Consider the following 18,853-nt stretch of genomic DNA (forward strand, 5'->3'; position numbering starts at 1 on the left):
TGTGTAATCCTTCATCAAAATGAAAAAAGCAATTTTTTCACTCTTTTCTACAATTTTGCATGTTGTGTGTGTTTTCCAAATAAGTAGGATAAGGAAAGTCGTGTGATGTTCATACTAGTTTTTTGTTTTAAATTTAATAGTAGTGTAGTATTTTGCAAAACTCAACAACTTGAAGCTTTACACTATATTGCATATGTTATTTATTGATTTTTTTCTTTTGCACTGTACAAAAAAATATATTATTTTTAAATTTTCTAAATATTAAATAAGTACAATGAATTCAGTAAACATAGGGACCCATTGTAAAAATGAAAAGTCGCTGCACATGCTACTCGTATTACGATTCTTGATATTGGTGAGTGTGAAAAAACTAGAAATACATTGGCACAATTTTTGTATTTGTATTTCTAGCATATTCAGTTCAGTCGGAAATTTGGGCGAGCGATTTCAATTTCCATCAGCTCTTCGAATTCGTGTCGTGTTGCTGTGATGTTTGCTTCGGTCATAAATCGTCCGTCTGTTCGCCAAAGGATAATACTCATAACAGCAGTAATTACAGCTCTACCCAATCTACGTGTGCAATATGGGACCGCACGATGCGGGAGAGACGATGCGGGATTAAAGCCGGTCCTTTTCTAGCTCCCTCGAGGCTAGAAACCATGGTCGACCACTTTTGTGTCCTCCAGCACACTACACCCTTTCTGAATGCATGTACTAATCATCCAAACGCATTTCCGATATTATCGCCCCGAGATGTGTCCGCTTTTTTCCTATCCTCTTCATCCGTTCGTTCCGAACGGCCTGATGAAGAGTCGAGGGAAAAACACACTGTCTAACATGCCCAACTTGTACTAACATTGTTTATGTAAGTTGTTTCACAAATTAAGTTCCAGACACAACGCTAGTGGATGATATGCCGCATAGTTAGGTCATAGTTGTTTAGGTGGCAACCGCCAATATCGTTCAGTGTCAAAAATTACACACATCAGCAATTTTGTATTTAATAACAGAGCGACAAAAAAAGTCAAAATTTTTTTCATATCATTTTGTTCGTCTCAGTGAGACAAATCAAATGAACTAAAAAAAATTTCAAAAAGTCCACACACTTTGAACTAATTAATTTTTTTCTAATTCAAATGAATTTAAAATACTTTAACTTTAAAAAATCATTACTCAATAACTATTAGGCCGATTTCCTTCAAATAAAGACCATTCTAAAGGGATGGCCTTGCCCTTTAGGATGATATAAAATTTGAAATTGAATATTGACAAACTTTTCTTCGAACAGTCTTAATTAGTTGTAATCCAAATTTTCAAAAGAATATACCGAGTAGTTTTCAAGATATGATTTTTTTAAGTTAAGGTTTGCTAATCAAGCATTGCCCCATATAGGAGAAATGCATGTTAATCTTACTTAAAATTGCATTTTTATAAAAGTATTTGTTTTAAGACTCTTCTTTTGCTTAAAAATGGTCAATTGCACCTTATTTGTTCTAATTAGAATAAACAAAAACTCTTTGTTTACTTAAAACAAATAAAGAGTACCTGCGTACTAATTAAAGCAAATAAAGAGTTTTTTTGTTCTAAAAATGATTACTGATCATTGAGCAAAAAGGATCTAGCAGTTTAAAGCAGTAGCTTTAAATATAAGAACAAATCTTTTTCGAATTAAATCACTTTCCATTCAGATTCCAACTTGTTCACTTTGTTCTAGCTTTCTGAACTTTTTTTTGTAAAATGTTCTCAGCAAATGCTTTGTCACCACTTTCTACTGATGTTGAATGCAATAAGTCATTTGCTTCGTGTGGAATGATGAAAAAAAATTACTCGTAGGGTTTTTTTTAGATTATTTCGATTTACTTCGAACTTCTTCGAACACTGTTCGAAGAAGAGTTTACCAATATTCAGTTTCAAATTTTATATCATCCTAAAGGGCAAGGCCATCCCTTTAGAATGGTCTTTATTTGAAGGAAATCGGCCTAATAGTTATGGAGTACTGATTTTTTAAAGTTAAAGTATTTTAATTCATTTAAATTAGAAAAAAATTAATTAGTGCAGTGTGTGGACTTTTTGAAATTTTTTTTAGTGCATTTGAGTTGTCTCACTGAGACGAACAAAATGATATAAAACTTGTCAAGTTGTCACGACATGACTTTTTTTTGTCGCCTTGTGTAATTTTAAGTAGCCGTCTTGTCTCTAGACAATCGACTCTTTATGAACTTGAATATGAATAAAATATAATCATTTGCGTGCTGTTTATGATGTAAGTGTGGTCTGGTCGCCCCTCCCAGTGTGCCAACAGGTTCAGTCGCGGCCATAATGACTTTTTGCACGAAATTGGCGGCTTTAATTACCGCAAGCAGAACATTATCTATTCCCTCATCACGATTGTATGAGTAAATAAGTTGGAACAGGGGTCTCCGATATCGGTCGAGGCAGTGTGGCGTCGATTCTCTCGAGGCCGGCGAAGAAGAAGGGTGTAGAAAGGACAGGAAGGAGGATATTAAGGAGCAAGAGAGGAAAGAGGGTTCTTTTGGGGGCGTGTGCAGAATCACAGATTACAGCGGAGACACTTTATTCATCAGCAGTCGGCGCCGAAGGGTGGAAAAGGATAAATCGAACTCCGAGACTGGCCCTCATGGTGCAAACACACGTCAATTAAACAGAAACGATAAGAATCATGAATTGGAAGTGACTCTCCAAACAATTCTAAGATATTCGAGATAACACATAGTTGGATATAAACACTCACCCCACATATTGTATAGACAAAGATGAGCGTCATGGCAATAATCCAAAAGAGCTTAGCGATCAGTCTTCTATTGTCTGTGAAACCGAACACTCGGTGGGTGGTATGACAATTGAACTATGAGCAATTGAACGGGTAATCATACGAACCCACTCTGCATAAACACAATCCGTCTATCTACATTTGTTTGTGTGTAAAAAGACACCACCGCATACGTATATGTCTAAACCGTTTGATACTCTATACCAGACGTCATATCAAATATTCATCTACTCCATAATTTAATACCCACGATTTAATTAAATAATATGAACAAGGACCACCATCAGCTATTTCACAATCAACTAAACATTCATAATTGCTACTATTACGAGTATAAATTAGGTAATAATCCTCATTCGGTGGTCTTCAATTGACCTTTATTAGGAATTGGAAACGACCTATACTCATTAGTAGACCTCGCGCGAAATAATTTGTACATTCGTTGATTTCAAAGTTCTAAAATTTTTCATTTAATTAATTTTTTCCAACATCAACAGTTTCCATCTTTGCTTGTTGTAAAATTATATTGACGTGCTCATTTTATAGAGTATAACGTACTCATGGGGATCTGACCTAATTTTGTACTTCAGTATATGATGTTTATTAAAAGTATACGTTTGTATTATGTAGATATGAACAAGATAAAGTTAAGTAAATCATATTGGGAGAAATGTTATTCATGAGTTGTTAAATTTAAGTAAAAATTAAATGTGTAACAAATTTTTTCATATGAGTAATCAATAGTTCTATTGCGAAAACAAAATTTTCTAGCAACTTAATCGATGTATCGATGTTGTTTAGTCAAAAATTGAAAGTATGTACAAGAACTATTTTAATTCAGCACAAGTTATTTATAGTGTTATAATTAAAAATATATAGAAGTATCACTACAGCATTACTGCAGAAATTTGGCGTAGCTCACGAATCATACACAAAGTTTTGTCTACAATTGACGTAAATTAAGAACAGATACAATTTTATAATTCCTGAAAAATTTTTGACAGCAAATACAGTGTTTTGTTAGATAAATCGAAAGATTTTGTAATTTTGTACCTCTAAGAAAATAAATGATGACTACCCTTTAGACGTTTTATTTCATGTTTGTAATTAATATTAATCAAATTTGAATCAAATAAGGTTTGGAGATTTTTCATTACACCATTGGTGGTGTAATAAGGTGCATTATTTAACATAAACAAGGTCAAATATAGGGCAAGAAAATCACTGTCTTATTAAAAATAATAAAACTGTTTTCTGAAAAATTATGTTTCACGTAGTCATCCCTTTATGCAAGTGGGCAACGCATTATCCCTGTAGTAAAATTTATACTTAAATTTTGTAAATAAAAAAAAGAAAACAAATTTATTAAAAAAAAAAAACAAATTCAGACACAAGCAGAGAATTCTTTAAATCAGCAACATTGGTAAAAAAAATAAAAGCAAGTATAAATTCAAAAGTTTCATCGACAGCGACAATTGTCACAGCACTTATTGTGTTAATCTCACAAAAGAGAGTTCGAAGATCAAAGTTTTTGTAACCAAATTTCGAAGTGTTGTCTTGAAGAAATCAACAATATACTCGTAAACGTAGAGTCTACTAATAGAAAAATACCGTGCGATCAAACAAATAATTAATTAGAGTAGCCGACGATTAATGTTCGACAGTTGGCAATACGAAATTTTCCACACAAACTGAAAGTGAAAATAACCATTCACCATTTTCGTCTTGTACAGCATTTTTGTAATAACTTGCAACAATAAAAATTTTCTGCTCTAAAGTAAACATTATTTCACTCAAAACGAATAAAAAGCAAACTTGACATATGACGTCAAAAATCAGGATTGCCATCTAAAGGACTTTAATCACCACCTACTCTAATTAATTTTTTTGATCGCACGGTATTTCCATTTTACTCGTATCTACTTAGCTAAAATAGATTTTATAAAAAAAGTTAAAAGTTGAATGAAGTAGTAATAAAAGAGAAAAATAAGTCAAAATCAAATAAATATACAGGATGCGCTACACTAGCGCCCCAGAGAAAAATGTAAGGCAAGATACCAGGAACAAAGAAAAAATGTAAAAAATTCTATCTACAGGCTGTTCCGTCTAAACCCCACTTTAGAAGTATTGGGAGTTGGAACAATTGTATTTATTTGAAAATTGGTACATAGCCATAAACTATTCAGTCCTCCTAAATGAAAATATATTCAAGATGGAGGCACTTCCGGTTATACCGGAAGTCGATCTCAACTTTCTTATTTTAAATAGAAAGGTATATTTTTTACTGCGTTTTTGGATTAATCGGGTTATTTTAAGGAACTTTTCATCAGCTTTCCCAATACCTAAATTTAGCCGTTTTTGAAATATTTGGGGTTTTTCAAAAATTTTTGGATTTGCACCTTCCACTTTAAAAACCGGTAACTCTGCCATTTTTTTAGATTTTAAATTCCTTTTTTTGGCGTTTGAAAGAGAAAGCTTAGATCCTTTTTCTGCTGTTTTCAAATTTTGAAAAAAAAACATATCCCAAAATTTTAAGGTTACTTTTGTAATAATTCAAATACTCATAACTCAATTTTTTCAAATGAAATACCCCAATTTTTATTTTACTAAATATAAGAGAATTTAATTGTGCATTGATCTGTATTAACATTCCCTATACCTAAATTTAATAATTTTCAAGTTATGCACTTTTTTTAATACTACAGAAAATTTATTACTAGCCATATCCGTTTTCACATAGTTTGCTATGGAAATCAAAAATGTCAAAATTGTTTCTCAGTAAACGTCGACAGTGACTTATTATTTGCCAAATAGTGCCAAAATATGGAGAATCAAAGTTATGCAAACTTAATTATTATTGATAGGTTCTACCATGCAATCATTATTTAAAGCTAACAAGTGAGAAAAGCTTATTTTTGTTTAAAGAACGATCATCATAATTTTGTTACACTCTCCATAAATACAAAATAAATTAATTAAATCTACGTTTGAGTAGCTTTGACTCTCCATATTTTGGCACTATTTGTCAAATAATAAGTCACTGTCGACATTTATTGAGAAACAATTTTGACATTTTTTATTTCCATAGTAAACTATACAAAAACGAATGTGGCTAATCACAGATTTTCGGCAGTCTGAACAAAAAGTCACCATAACTTAAAAATTATTAAATTTAGGTATAGGGAATGTTAATACAGATCGATACAGAATTAAATTCTCCTCCATTTAGTATAATAAAAATTGGGGTACTTCATTTGAAAAAATTGAGTTATGGGTATTTGAATTATTACAAAAGTAACCTTAAAATGTTATGGTTTGTTAACTTTTTTTTCAAAATTTTAAAACACCGAAAGAAAGATCTAAACTTTCTCTTTCAAACGCCAAAAAAACGAATTCAAAATTTTAAAAAATAGCAGAGTTACCGGTTTTTAAAGTGGAAGGTGCAAATCCAAAATTTTTTGAAAAACTCCAAATATTTCAAAAACGGCTAAATTTAGGTATAGGAAAAGCTGATGAAAATTCCCTTAAAATAACCCCATTAATCCAAAAACGCAGTAAAAAATATACCTTTCCATTTAAAATAAGAATGTTGAGACCGACTTCCGGTATAAGCGGAAGTGTCGCCATCATGAAAATATTTCCATTTAGGAGGACTTAATGGTTTATGGCTATGTACCAATTTTCAAATAAATATGATTATTGCAACTCCCAATACTTATAAAGTGGGATTTAGACGGAACACCCTGCAGAATAGTTTCGAAGTTATGAGAGTTTAAATTTTGCTTTTTGACTCTATTTATGTTTGTTGAAAAAAACATTTTTCAAGTTTTTTCCTATAGGCTATTAGAAGAGGAAACAAGGAAGCTGGATACAAAATTGTAACTCTGTTTAATGTTATTTGTGGCTTTTTTAGCAAAATTTTGGTACCTTAACTAAATAATTATAAAAAAACAAATACAACATCAGCAGTATCATTATATAGACATAAAAAATGTCAAATGTCAAAAAATAAATATCAAAATTTTTCTGAGGGGCGCGAGTTCTGACTGATCCTGTATAGACAAATTTTGCTGTAAAATTTTATAGTAAATACAAGGTGCGCCAGAACTCGCGGCCCAGAAAAAAATAAGGTAAGATACCAGGAACATGGAAAAAATGTTAAACAAATTTTATCTATAAAAATTCCGAAGTTATGAGGGTTTAAAGTTTGCACTTTGACTCAATTTATTTCTGTTAGAAAAATAATTTTTCTAGTATTTTTGCTATAGGCTATTAAAAGAGGAAACAAGGAAGCTGTATCCTAAATTGTAACTCTGTTTAATGTTACTTGTGGCTTTTATTGGTAAAATTTTTGTACCTTTACTAAATAATTGTAAAAAAACAATACGAGATCATCAGTATCATTAAATAGACATAAAAAAATGTAAAATGTCAAAAAATAAATGTCACAATTTTTTGACAGATAGAATTTTTTAAACATTTTTTTCATGTTCCTGGTATCTTACCTTACTTGAAAATTTTCTCTGGGGCGCGAGTTGTGGCGCACCCTGTATAGTAAACTCCTTCAACGAAAAGAGAAGTGTTTGAACATAAAAGAAACAAGAAAACATCCATTCATTTTTTGCAGAAAATTTATAAATATGAACAAAGGAACCTTTTCAATAATATTGTAAAAATTGTGTTTAAGAACCTAAACCTAAACTTAGAAAATAATAATCTAAAAAAATTATACAAAGCGGTCGTTGGTAAGCAATAAGATAAAGACTTTCTCCTTAAAAAAATTGATTAAAATTTTTTTTTGGCTTGACACTGGCGAAATGTATCATAATTAGTACTGTGCGACTTTCCTAAATTTCTGCTCTAGTTATCCATGACACTTATGTTAGCAGTAGAAAGAACATAGAACATAAACATAATGCCTAAGTTCATAGCAGAAACATAACCTAACTTATTCTTTGCAGTTTTGGTTGTTTCAAGACTACATTATCGGTGTGCGACGTTTGATATTTAGGCAACCCAAAATACACCATTCTAGTTACGCGATACGTTTCAATAATTTATTATTCTGCGAATACGACGGCGTGCGCTTAAAGTTTTGGTAAGGCTAATAAACTATTCCTGGATAAGATAATCCATGACTTACTTGATACGAATGGATGTGTTTTGAGGATGTTGTCCCGGGGGAATGTTAAGAATATTTCATGTAACCACTCACCTGAAACAAGACAAATACATTAGTTTACAGTCGGTTACACGTGAAACATTAAATATGTTAAACGGAAACGTCGTTACTTCGAATAGCAATTAATTAATGAATCGAGACATTTTGTAGTTAATTGATCGAGAGATGTGAGGGAAGCTTTGCTTACGTAGGGAGTAAATTGATGTGGACAAGGTAACTCCCATTCTATAAAATAAAAGTCTACGTGTCTGACCTATCCAAAAAGATCAGTCAAATACTTTCCCTCGAGGGAACGAAGTTCAGAAATTTAATATACGACCAAGTGCTGGGAATTTATAAAAAGTTGGCAAACTATGAGCGAAGTATAAAACGCTATTCTGTTATTGGGAACGGTTCACTCCGACGAAGAAAAAATTACTAAAGAGATTATTTCCCGATATTACGGATATTATTACTCCAACAGCTCGACTTTTTCCTTTTGTTAACTTTCCGACCAAAGAAATTGATTTCTTTACTTGCATATTCCGTTTTGATCTCTATATTAAAAAGAAAAATACACAAACTCGAATTCAACAGCGACAGATGTTTATGCAGCCATTAACTAATTAACAGCAGATTACAAAGACTTAACAGTTGATGTTGCAGATGAAACTCTACGCCTACTAAACAGCTTTAAATATGAGGCGAGAATTAAGAAGTGTTTCCAGCGGCGTTTTACACTTCACTTTACATCAGCGGTCGGCAAGCCGCGGCCCGCGGGCCGCATGCGGCCCGTGAGCCTCCACCTTGCGGCCCGCGATTGTTTTGTAAATAAATGTCTTTTCATTCGGAATTATTTTAATTGCGCGCCAAAACTGAAATCTGCAACATCCGCGAAAGCAAGCGGCGAACGTGATGACTCGTCCCCGCCCTCGCCTCGCCGTTTTGGTGGCAATCGAAAGAAACGTCCAGTGCGATGACGATTGCCGCCCGTGTACCAACTGTGCTGGCTGATCGAGTAAAACGAGTTATAGTTACATATATAATTGGATCCACGGCGCCGTACGAAACCAACAACTACCTGTTTTGTTTTGAATTTCGGTAAGTGTGAGAGTTCTTTTTTTATTTGACACACTTGAGTTTACAAAACTAAATAGCGTGTATACGTATTCAATACAATAATAAGTACTTCTATTGTTGCAGCATTTACTCCCGGTTGTGTGCGTAATAACTTTCAGTGATGGCTTCAAAAAAAAGGAAGTTATTAGAAGAAAATAGAGTATTTAACGATGCATGGACAGATTTATACTTTTTTATTGATTGTAAGGGAAAACCCCTATGTTTAATATGCCAAAAAACTATTGCTGTTAAAAAAGAATATAATCTCAAACGCCATTACGATAGCGAGCATAAAACTAAATTTGCATTTCTTGTGGGTGATTTACGGAAAAATAAAATTAACGCATTGAAATCGTCAGTAAAGAACCAACAAAATGTTTTTAAGGTTCAAATTCAAAGTAACGAGTCGGGTGTACGTGCGAGTTTGAGGGTAGCAGAAATACTTGCGAAGTCTGGCCGACCGTTTACTGACAGCGAACTAGTAAAACAATGTGCTTTAGTTATGGCTGAGGAGGTGTGTCCAGAGCAAAAAAAAATATTTGATGATATTTGTCTATCTGCCAGAACCTGCACCCGGCGTACTGAAGATTTGGGCAATAATTTATGCGAGCAACTTCAGGAAAAGGCACAAATGTTTGAATGGTTCTCTTTAGCCACCGATGAAAGTGATGACGTTTCGGATACTGTGCAGCTACTAATATTTGTGCGCGGTATTGATGAGAACTTTAATGTTTTTGAGGAGCTTTTACAGTTATGCAGTTTGAAAGGAACGACTACAGGGGAAGATTTATTTCGCCACTTAGAACAAGCGTTAGTGTCAATGCAATTACCATGGGCAAAATTGGTAAGCGTTACAACTGATGGAGGCAGAAACATGAGTGGACAAAACAAGGGCCTGGTGGGTAGGATTAAAACAAAACTGGCAGAGATAGGTTGCGATATGCCATTATTTTTCCATTGTATTGTCCACCAAGAAGCGTTATGCTGCAAAGTTCTTGCATGGAAAGAAGTAATGGACATCGTAATATCGACAGTAAATTACATCAGAAAAAATGGGCTGACACATCGCCAATTTCAACAGTTTCTGTCGGATGTGGAAGGAGATCACCGAGATGTCCTGTATTATTCTGAAGTGAGATGGTTAAGTAGAGGTGCAGTACTGAAAAGATTTTTTGATCTACGAAAAGAAATCAACACTTTTTTGATCGAAAAAAGTAAATCTGTTCCAGAACTTACAGATCCTCAATGGTTAATAGACCTTGGTTTTTTGACAGATTTAACTCATGAGTTAAATATACTGAACATGAAGCTTCAAGGAAAAAACAAATTAGTCTCTCATATGCACACAGATGTAAAGGCATTCCAAATGAAAAACAAGCTCTTTATAAAACATATCGACGAGAAAAAACTGGACCATTTTCCGAATTGTAAAAAAGCTGTCGAAGAAGTTGGAAAGAATTTTCATTGGAAAAATGATAAAATGAAAAGCATGTTAATGCAGCTACAAAATCAGTTCAACGACAGATTTTGTGACTTCGAGAAGGTTTCTGGCAAACTGAAGATTTTTGCAAACCCTTTTTCATGTGATATTGACGACGTACCGAGTAATTTACAAATGAATGTGATTGATCTTCAATCTAATGACACTTTCAAAAACTCCTTCTATGAAATCAATGATCTTATTAAATTTTATGGCAGTTTGCCATCTAATTTTGACGAATTGAAAAGGTTTGCTCAGCAATTAATTACAATTTTTGGCAGCACCTACTTATGCGAACAAACATTTTCAATCCTCAATTACAGAAAGAATAAATATTGTTCTCGTCTCACAAATGAGCATTTGAGTGCCATTTTACGAATTTCTACGACAGGCATGAAAGCAAACATTCCACAAATAGCCAGTCAAATACAGCCTCAAAAATCGCATTAAATTTTGATTCGACTCGCATATATAGCATATTTATTTCGAAGTTTTGACTTAATTTGTCTGTTTTTTCTTATTTTCTTATTATTGTTTCTACTTATTAATAAAATTTATATAAAATGTTGATGAATAAAGTAAAAGTAAATATTTGTGTTTTTGCATTTTTAATATCATCGATATAGGTACATACATACCTATTAACAAAAGTATGAACAAGTGCGGCCCGCCTTTATTTCTTTTTGCCACTATGTGGCCCTTGCCTACTAAAAGGTTGCCGACCGCTGCTTTACATTATAAATACAGAATAAACAGCAAAATAAACGTTGTATAATAAATCTTTTCCACTGTTGCAGTTATTAAACGGCAATTATTAGTTTGAATTAAGTTTACTTTGATGCCTCGAGTTGCAAAAATATAAATCACCATGTGAAGTCACATTCAGTTTAGCACGCTTTAATTCGTTTTTCAAAAAAGTTTTCCTTCTGTAACAAAAATGTCAGTTTCAGTAGAAATCTAAAAAAAACTTTTAATACTTTTATGAAAGAATTTTCCTCTATGTGAAACCAAATAAGCTAACGTTCTTTAATAAAAAAAGTGCATGGAAGAAAAGAAAATATTACTTTCTGGTTGGTAGGTTGAAAGGTCAAACTTTAACGGTTTCCTAAGGTATTTGAACAATAAAAACATAAAAGAAAATTAAAATATCTGGCCTTCAAAGATCAAAAACAAAGACAGTTATCAAGTAAAGTAAGATGGAATTTAGAATGACTGTAATGTGTAAATAAAATAATCTTAAATTTTAAGCTTGTAGCAACAACGTAAAAGCCGAATATCCTGCAAATCCCTTTTTTGAAGTGCTGTGTGATAATATCTGGTCGAAGAATAAAAGCACGTGTGCGTGGCGAGTTCACGACGAAACGATCCATCAATTTAGGTCGAAATAAAAGCTTATTGGGCCCTTTGAACTCGGAAGCTAAATTAGAGGCGGTTTGTTTGTGTGTTTAAACGATTTTTGCGAACCAACACTTTCGACTACATTGATTGATTTATTGGTTATTTGTGGGATTTGCTGTTTCCGATCGAACAAGAATACAGCAACTAATTAATTCGTTGAACCGAAAAGGGTTGTATTAATTTCGAAACACCCTCTTTCCTTTCATAAACCACCACTTATCAACGCTTTCAAATAATAAATGTGACACAATTTATGAAATATTTCTGATAAAATAGCCGTTCATTGTTTTATATGATGGTCAGTGCACTGATAGCGCTTGATTAATGACAACGCCGAACCGGAGTTTTAGACAACGCTTCGTGCAGTGCAGAATTTTAACGCCACACTTCAATTAAATTAACTGTAAATTTTAGTTAACGTCGATACGAATAATAACCTTGAAGATGTGCTCAAAAAGTCCAAGAAATGTAACATTTTCAGGTGTCATTACAAAACACTCAATAAATTACATAACTACACACACTTTTTCATTCTATTATTAACTCATCGATATTTTGAAAATTTTTAATTCTAAATTCTATCTTGCTCGTGGTCCATCAAAACTGCAACTATCTACTTCTATGCATGCGAATACAAAGCTTTTAGTCTAGTTTTAGAAAAATATTATATCAATCCATTTTTATCAGTGGAAGGCAACCACTATACATCTACAAAATAAAACGTCATATCATATTTTATAATCAAATGTGAAATTTAAATAAAATATGACAATCCATTCGCGACTTCAACGTTAAATATCACTATTCTTTTGTGCGTTATAATTAAAACTCCATTTACTGAAATTTTTCCGCAAATAAAACTAAAATAACTAATCAAAAATGAAAACTCGGGTTTGTTGTATTTGTGATTGAAAACAGAATGCGCCGTTGTGATCGCAAAAAAATTGTAAATAAAGTGTATTTTTCTTAAAATGTTTAAACATAAAACCAAATATTTTCAAAAAATTTTAATGAAAAACACCTTTTAATAAAAGATTTAAATTAAATAATGTTCAATAACAAAAAAGTAAGTACGCAGAAGTAAAATTGAACAAAATTTTATCAAACAAAATCGTGGTATCAGGAGCACAGCAGGGCAACGAGTGGCGAAAGCGTGAACGTCTACGCATCAAACCGACTGATCACCATTTGCGCACCGCTTCCAGCCCATGCTAATCATTCTTGCGCAGGGGCTCTTGCTAATATTCTAAAAACTGAGTCTGGAAATGCGACGTCCAAGATTGGGCGTTTTAAATACCTACTTTCGCTTCTGCGAAGTTGTTACTTTTTGTTTTTGAACATTTTAGCATTGAAATTTTTAGGATAAACTATTTTATTTTGTTTTACACATGTTTTAGCAACGAGCATTTTACACAAAAAGATGTTTAGTTCTTTCCGATTTTGTATTTTTTATATTTACTGCATGAACTTTGGATTTTAGTTTGGATTTTTTGACAGTGACAGAAACATATTCAAATTATGCACTTGGTATATAGCAGCATTAATTATAAGGTAAAGTGAGCGATTTACTTGCAATCAATTGCGTTTAGAGGGCGCTCGTTGACTATTGCAACGTCGCCACCATTTCATACCGACCGAGCCGAAGATATTTGCAGAACAAATTGGTTAAATCGAGCGGGTTTGTAATCCGAATGCAAAGTAAAGGATTAGAGGATCCTTTTATTGACATCGTCGGTGGGTTCTCCCGTTCCTTTTCTGCGAGATTTCAAGCGCGGCCTAGGGGAGAGGGGGGTAATCTGCATCGCAGCGTTATCCTTAACCAACTCTCTATTATCCTCGCATCTTGAATGGCATTTATATGCTTTATTGGATCGTACACATGTCGAACGTTCATTGGATGAACCGAAAAAACCGACATTTGTGGTAAACTTGAAAAGAGTAAGTCGTGAATTGTTAACCAATAAGAAGTGTTATGATAAGCCGACCGTTTCTCCCCTGAAAAAAAAGGATGATCGTAAATATTTAAAAATAAATTTACAGCTCCAGTGTCGCCGCCCCCGTAAAATTATCGCCATTATTATTATTAAATGGCGTGGATCGTAACATCCGTGGAAATAAAAGAAGAGTATTCGCGCTCAGTTTAAATTTTGAACATGCCGGGGACTTTTCGAGCAGATAGTTTACATTAGAGTAGGCTATGAAATTTTAATAACGTGCCCACATCTAGATGGCAGGGAGATGCGAGACTGGAGCAAAAAGCCCCAGGGACGGCGTATAAAGTAGTCCTTTTGCCTACACACGATGTATTGGACCAGACGAGAAGCAATATGAAAATTATTGCCGCGGAAACGTCATATATCATCGCACACTCTTGGGTAATGTCATTTTTTATGATGATCGTGAACGCAACAATTTGTAGTTCGCGAATCGGTTCAGAAATTCTAGCTACAAAAGGAAATATACAAAACGCCAGATGGCGAAGAAACAAAAAGTTGACGTTTTTGATTGAGGAAAAAACCTGCATCTATTAGTGTGTGAACGATTAGCCTAAATGACTGGGTTTTGTTAACATTTGCATCCAGATTAAACGAGGCTTTAAAAAAGGAATTTGCAAATTCCAAAAGTAATAACTGTGAAACGTCGAGTTCACGTTTACTTAGGTGTAGCAGAATGCAGTCGCTCACTTCATAATAGCGTCCACTGTTCATGAAGAGTTATTCATTTAGCAATTGCACAAACGCTTACAGGCATAATAAAAAATCTTGACCACTTCTTTATACAGTGCAAGTTTAATAAAATATGTTTATAATCTTTTAGTCAAGTAAAAATCCAGAGTTAAATAGTGAAGCCCAAAAAAGGAATTAAAAACTTCTTTGTCAAATGCTTGTTGACGAATTTTAACACAGAAAAATAACAATCTTGTATAAACATTGTTTTAAATTTGAAAGTTGGCAACACCGTCATAAGAGCTTGCAATTTCAAAGGTTCATGTGCAATTTCGAGTGTAATGTTCTTTGAACCAAAATAGTACAAATATGTCGCTGTTTGTTCAAATAATATTTTACAAAATTCATGTAGAAGGATTTTCTAGAATTCGGACATTTCGCTTACCGACTGCGAAAATGGCTCATTTCGAAATTCCAACGTTTTGAAAAAATAACGTGTCTTAACTTTGCTAAACCACATTTTCCTTTAAATGTGTACAGTTTTTCTTGATTTGTGATTATTGTAGTGTAGTGTAGTGTAGTGTTGTTCAAAACAATTGACACTAGCATATTAAAAAATAAGTGTTACAAATGCACGAGTATCACAATTAGAGTAACACGTGTTTTCTATACTATTTTTTCTATTGAGAGTTTTTTATATTAAATTTATTATTATATTTGACAATTAAAATTTTTGACATTTGACGTATGCTCAAAAATAGCTTAAATTGCATTAGTTTCGGTGAAATACGTTTAACTGCAACAATTCTTACCTAAAAACGACAAATGTTCATTGTGACACCGAAATAGAAAAAGTCGCGTCATTGGTTTTTTTTTTCGCCAATACTGTCGTTACTTATAAGAATAAAGGCATACATTTTTGGAACTGAAACATAAATAATATGATATTGTTATTTCTGAATAATTTCAAATATGTATGTATGTTGAACAGAAAACGCTTAGTCGACTTATTAATAAAGATTTAACATTTAATTCAAGAAGTGCCATTTTTGGAACCTGTGAGCGATATGCAGCTTTGTCCGTTTGTAGTCCAAACGTTTTATGAAGATTTTTCAATTGTGCAATAAAGTCATAAATTTTCTAAGAAACTCTTAAAAACGTAGTTGCTGTTCTTTCCGTTTGCGTAATTCTGTTTCCTTTTTAACAATTCGTGGCTTTTGGCGCAGCATTTGCGATCCTGTCTTTCCAATAATTTTATGCATCACTTCATCGATTCGTCTGTTAAAAAAGTCCGTCTTCCTGGTCTATAAGTCTAAGTGAAGTCCTAATAAATTTTCTATATTATGGCCAGCTCGGTGCATTTTATATAACGGTCGCGGGTGAAAAATTTCTCTTTTTTATTACGTACATAAAAAATGTCGAGGTGACACTCACACTGATAAAACCACGATGTAGCGGCGCCTTGCGCATGATCCCTCTTTAGGAAAATCGACAGGTGTAAATCTATGAAGCGAACATACGACCAAATAAGATAAAAGGCTCGAATGATGTGGGGATTATTATGCCGCAAACACCTGGTCATTCCCTGTCAATTAAGCCACCCATGTCCGTTACAGAATAATTTGTCAACGGCCAACGTATTAATTGATAATTTCGGTGAATTATCAAAGATTCAACGATGGGTAACGAAATAAACAAGTTTGTGGAGTGGTCATGGTGCATGAGTGACAGAGGTTGTACCAAAACTAAAGAAAGTTAATGCTTAACCTCCAACGCATAATTTATTCAGCAAGAGTGACAGACACTTTTTAAAGTCACCACCAACTTTTCGGATGAATTATTTAGTTACCATTCGAAAGTTTTTGTAAAACATCAGTTAGTGGACGCAGCCTACGCCACAACTTCAACCACAAAATAAAGAAGGAAATGTATTATTTGTACCACTTGTCTAACTTGCCTCTTTAGATCTGGAGTCTTACAAAGGCCAATCTCCATTTTCATTGTTCTAAAATATTATTTCCGCAAATTTAAAAAGCATGACTATAATTTTAAATGTACAAAAAATGAACTAATAATGTGTAAATAACTTTCCTTTTTTGTATCGATAGAAATGAACTCGGAAATTTTACTGCTGGATATCTCAAAATCGATGAAAGTGAAAATTCACCTTTTTTAAGACTCAGGTCCAGAGATATGTCTAGCCTTTGTTCGATCACAGGAAAACTTACTGAATATTGAGTATTGCACTATAGACTATGAAGTAAAAATATATTAGTAAAATAAAGTAACATACCCTCTTGTAGGTCCTAATATTATTGTTTATATTGTTTATTCTTTACAATTAATGTTTAAATTCTATGATGCATTACTTAATTTTTCAACTTGTTTAGCTGATATTATATAAGAATAACAACATTTCTTCATGTGTTTGTTTCACTTGTAATTTTTTTAAATACTTCTTTAAACAGAAGTTTTTTGAGAGAAGATAATTTGTCGCAAAAATTCAAAAGAAAATCCTAGTTTACACTGAGAAAGTTATGTGAATTCAGGTTAGTAACACAATGTTCAAATTAAACTTCAAATTATTAAATTAACTTCAAATTAACACCATATTATTCAATACATTATGAAATCAAGCCGCTTGCCATTTAAGAAATGCGGACATGCAAGAACAAATTTAACGAATGCAAAATCAACGTTTCTGGACGAAAGAACAAAAAATACATTTAACACAATAAAATTTAAAATTGCAGAACCTTAAATTTTAGATCTTTTGAAGAACTAATCTACCTTTAGGTAAAAAAAAGTAAAACTTTGTATCTTCATTTTAAATGATCGATTTGTAAATTAAACTACATCCACATATTAGTTATTTATCGATTGGTGAAAGAGCGGGAATTATTACGTTGCAAAATCGAGAGATGGCACTGACCATGAGTTCATGATAAAAAACATGTATGTCTGACTTGTAAATAATTCAATAGAAAAAATTTCTTCTTAAACTTTTTTTTGATAAAAAATATAAATACAGGTGTTTCAGAACTCGCGACCCAAAGGAAAATTTCAAGTAAAAATTCCAAAAATATGGAAAAAATGTCGACATTTGACGTTTTTTATGTCTATTTAATGTTACTGATGATCTTGTACAATGGCGAGCATTAAATTTTAGTAGTCAATGTCATTACCTAATATACCAAAATTACCTACCAAAATTTTATGCTCGTCATTGTACATGTTTTTTCATTATTATTTAGTAAAAGTTCAAAAACAGCAAAGTAATAATTTTTATCAACTTGATATTATTGTTTTCCATTGCCTACTCTAATAAATACATTATTTGGCAAATATCTCACTAACGGTTGATTTTAGACATATGGTACAGTTGGTTGCAATAAAAACGGAAAATTCAATTTCCTTTAGAATGAAACAGGTTTTGCCCTTGTCATTTTAGTTGTCAATTTGTCATCTGTCGCATTCAAATATTTTTTTTCGCAATGTCGCACTTAAATGTCGAAAGCATCAAATGCAAATCAAGATAAGCAAATAGTTGAGTACTTACGTGAAAACCCAATAAATAGTGAGTACCAAAGATTAACTGTCAGTTCTAACTTAACCTTTTACAATTAAGCCATGTTCAAACTACGGATAAATATAAAAATCTGACATTTTCATGATTTGACATTATCCGATTTTTTTGCAACCAAGTGTACTAAAACCTAAAAAGCAATTAACAAAAAATCCAAAAGTGGTAAAATATTCAGGGTGTTCCATTAAAAAAAAAAAAAGTTGATGTCACTTCCTGTGAAACAGAAAACACCATTAATTTAGCACCTATCCCAAACGGTAGTTGACAAAAAATGTTCAACTTTTTTCTAAGAAGTATAGTCAAAACTTAATAAGAAGTTATGGCTTGAGCGTTTTTCATAATCCATCCTGTTTATTATAAATTTGAATTCATTGCTTTTTTTTTAATAAATTAACTCCTTGCGCTGTGAAGTGTAAATGTTTCAACTGAAAATTAGATTGTAGAAAAAGAATTACCATAACATTCCATCTGTGTAAAATTCTGTTAAGCTCGACATGTTTATAATAAGAGGATTTCCGGTTTCAAAATGATTGGCATTGCAATAAATCAAGCTTACCTTACGAATGAAATAATATATTGTTTATGTCAGTTTTCATCACATTAAAACAGAGATACCTAGTGAATAGTTGCATCATCGAGCGCCAATCAACGT

The 18,853-nt window shown here is 32.7% G+C and overlaps 2 protein-coding genes across 2 annotated transcripts in view; one reads left to right on the forward strand and one right to left on the reverse strand.

Annotated features, from left to right (window-relative positions):
* Positions 1-18,853, reverse strand: part of LOC123008415 — a 181,979-nt gene that overhangs the window by 53,741 nt on the left and 109,385 nt on the right. The gene's annotated exons all lie outside the window — the stretch shown is intronic.
* Positions 8,811-11,101, forward strand: LOC123008416 (general transcription factor II-I repeat domain-containing protein 2A-like). Its single transcript, XM_044404200.1, has 2 exons — positions 8,811-9,053; positions 9,156-11,101. The coding sequence occupies exon 2, from the start codon at positions 9,193-9,195 to the stop codon at positions 10,999-11,001; it is 1,809 nt and encodes a 602-aa protein (XP_044260135.1). The 5' UTR covers positions 8,811-9,053; positions 9,156-9,192; the 3' UTR covers positions 11,002-11,101.

This window comes from Tribolium madens, unplaced genomic scaffold (genome assembly GCF_015345945.1).
Source record: "Tribolium madens isolate multiple individuals breed KSU strain unplaced genomic scaffold, Tmad_KSU_1.1 Scaffold_71;HRSCAF=194;Tcas5.2_LG6, whole genome shotgun sequence".
Lineage (NCBI taxonomy): Eukaryota > Metazoa > Arthropoda > Insecta > Coleoptera > Tenebrionidae > Tribolium > Tribolium madens.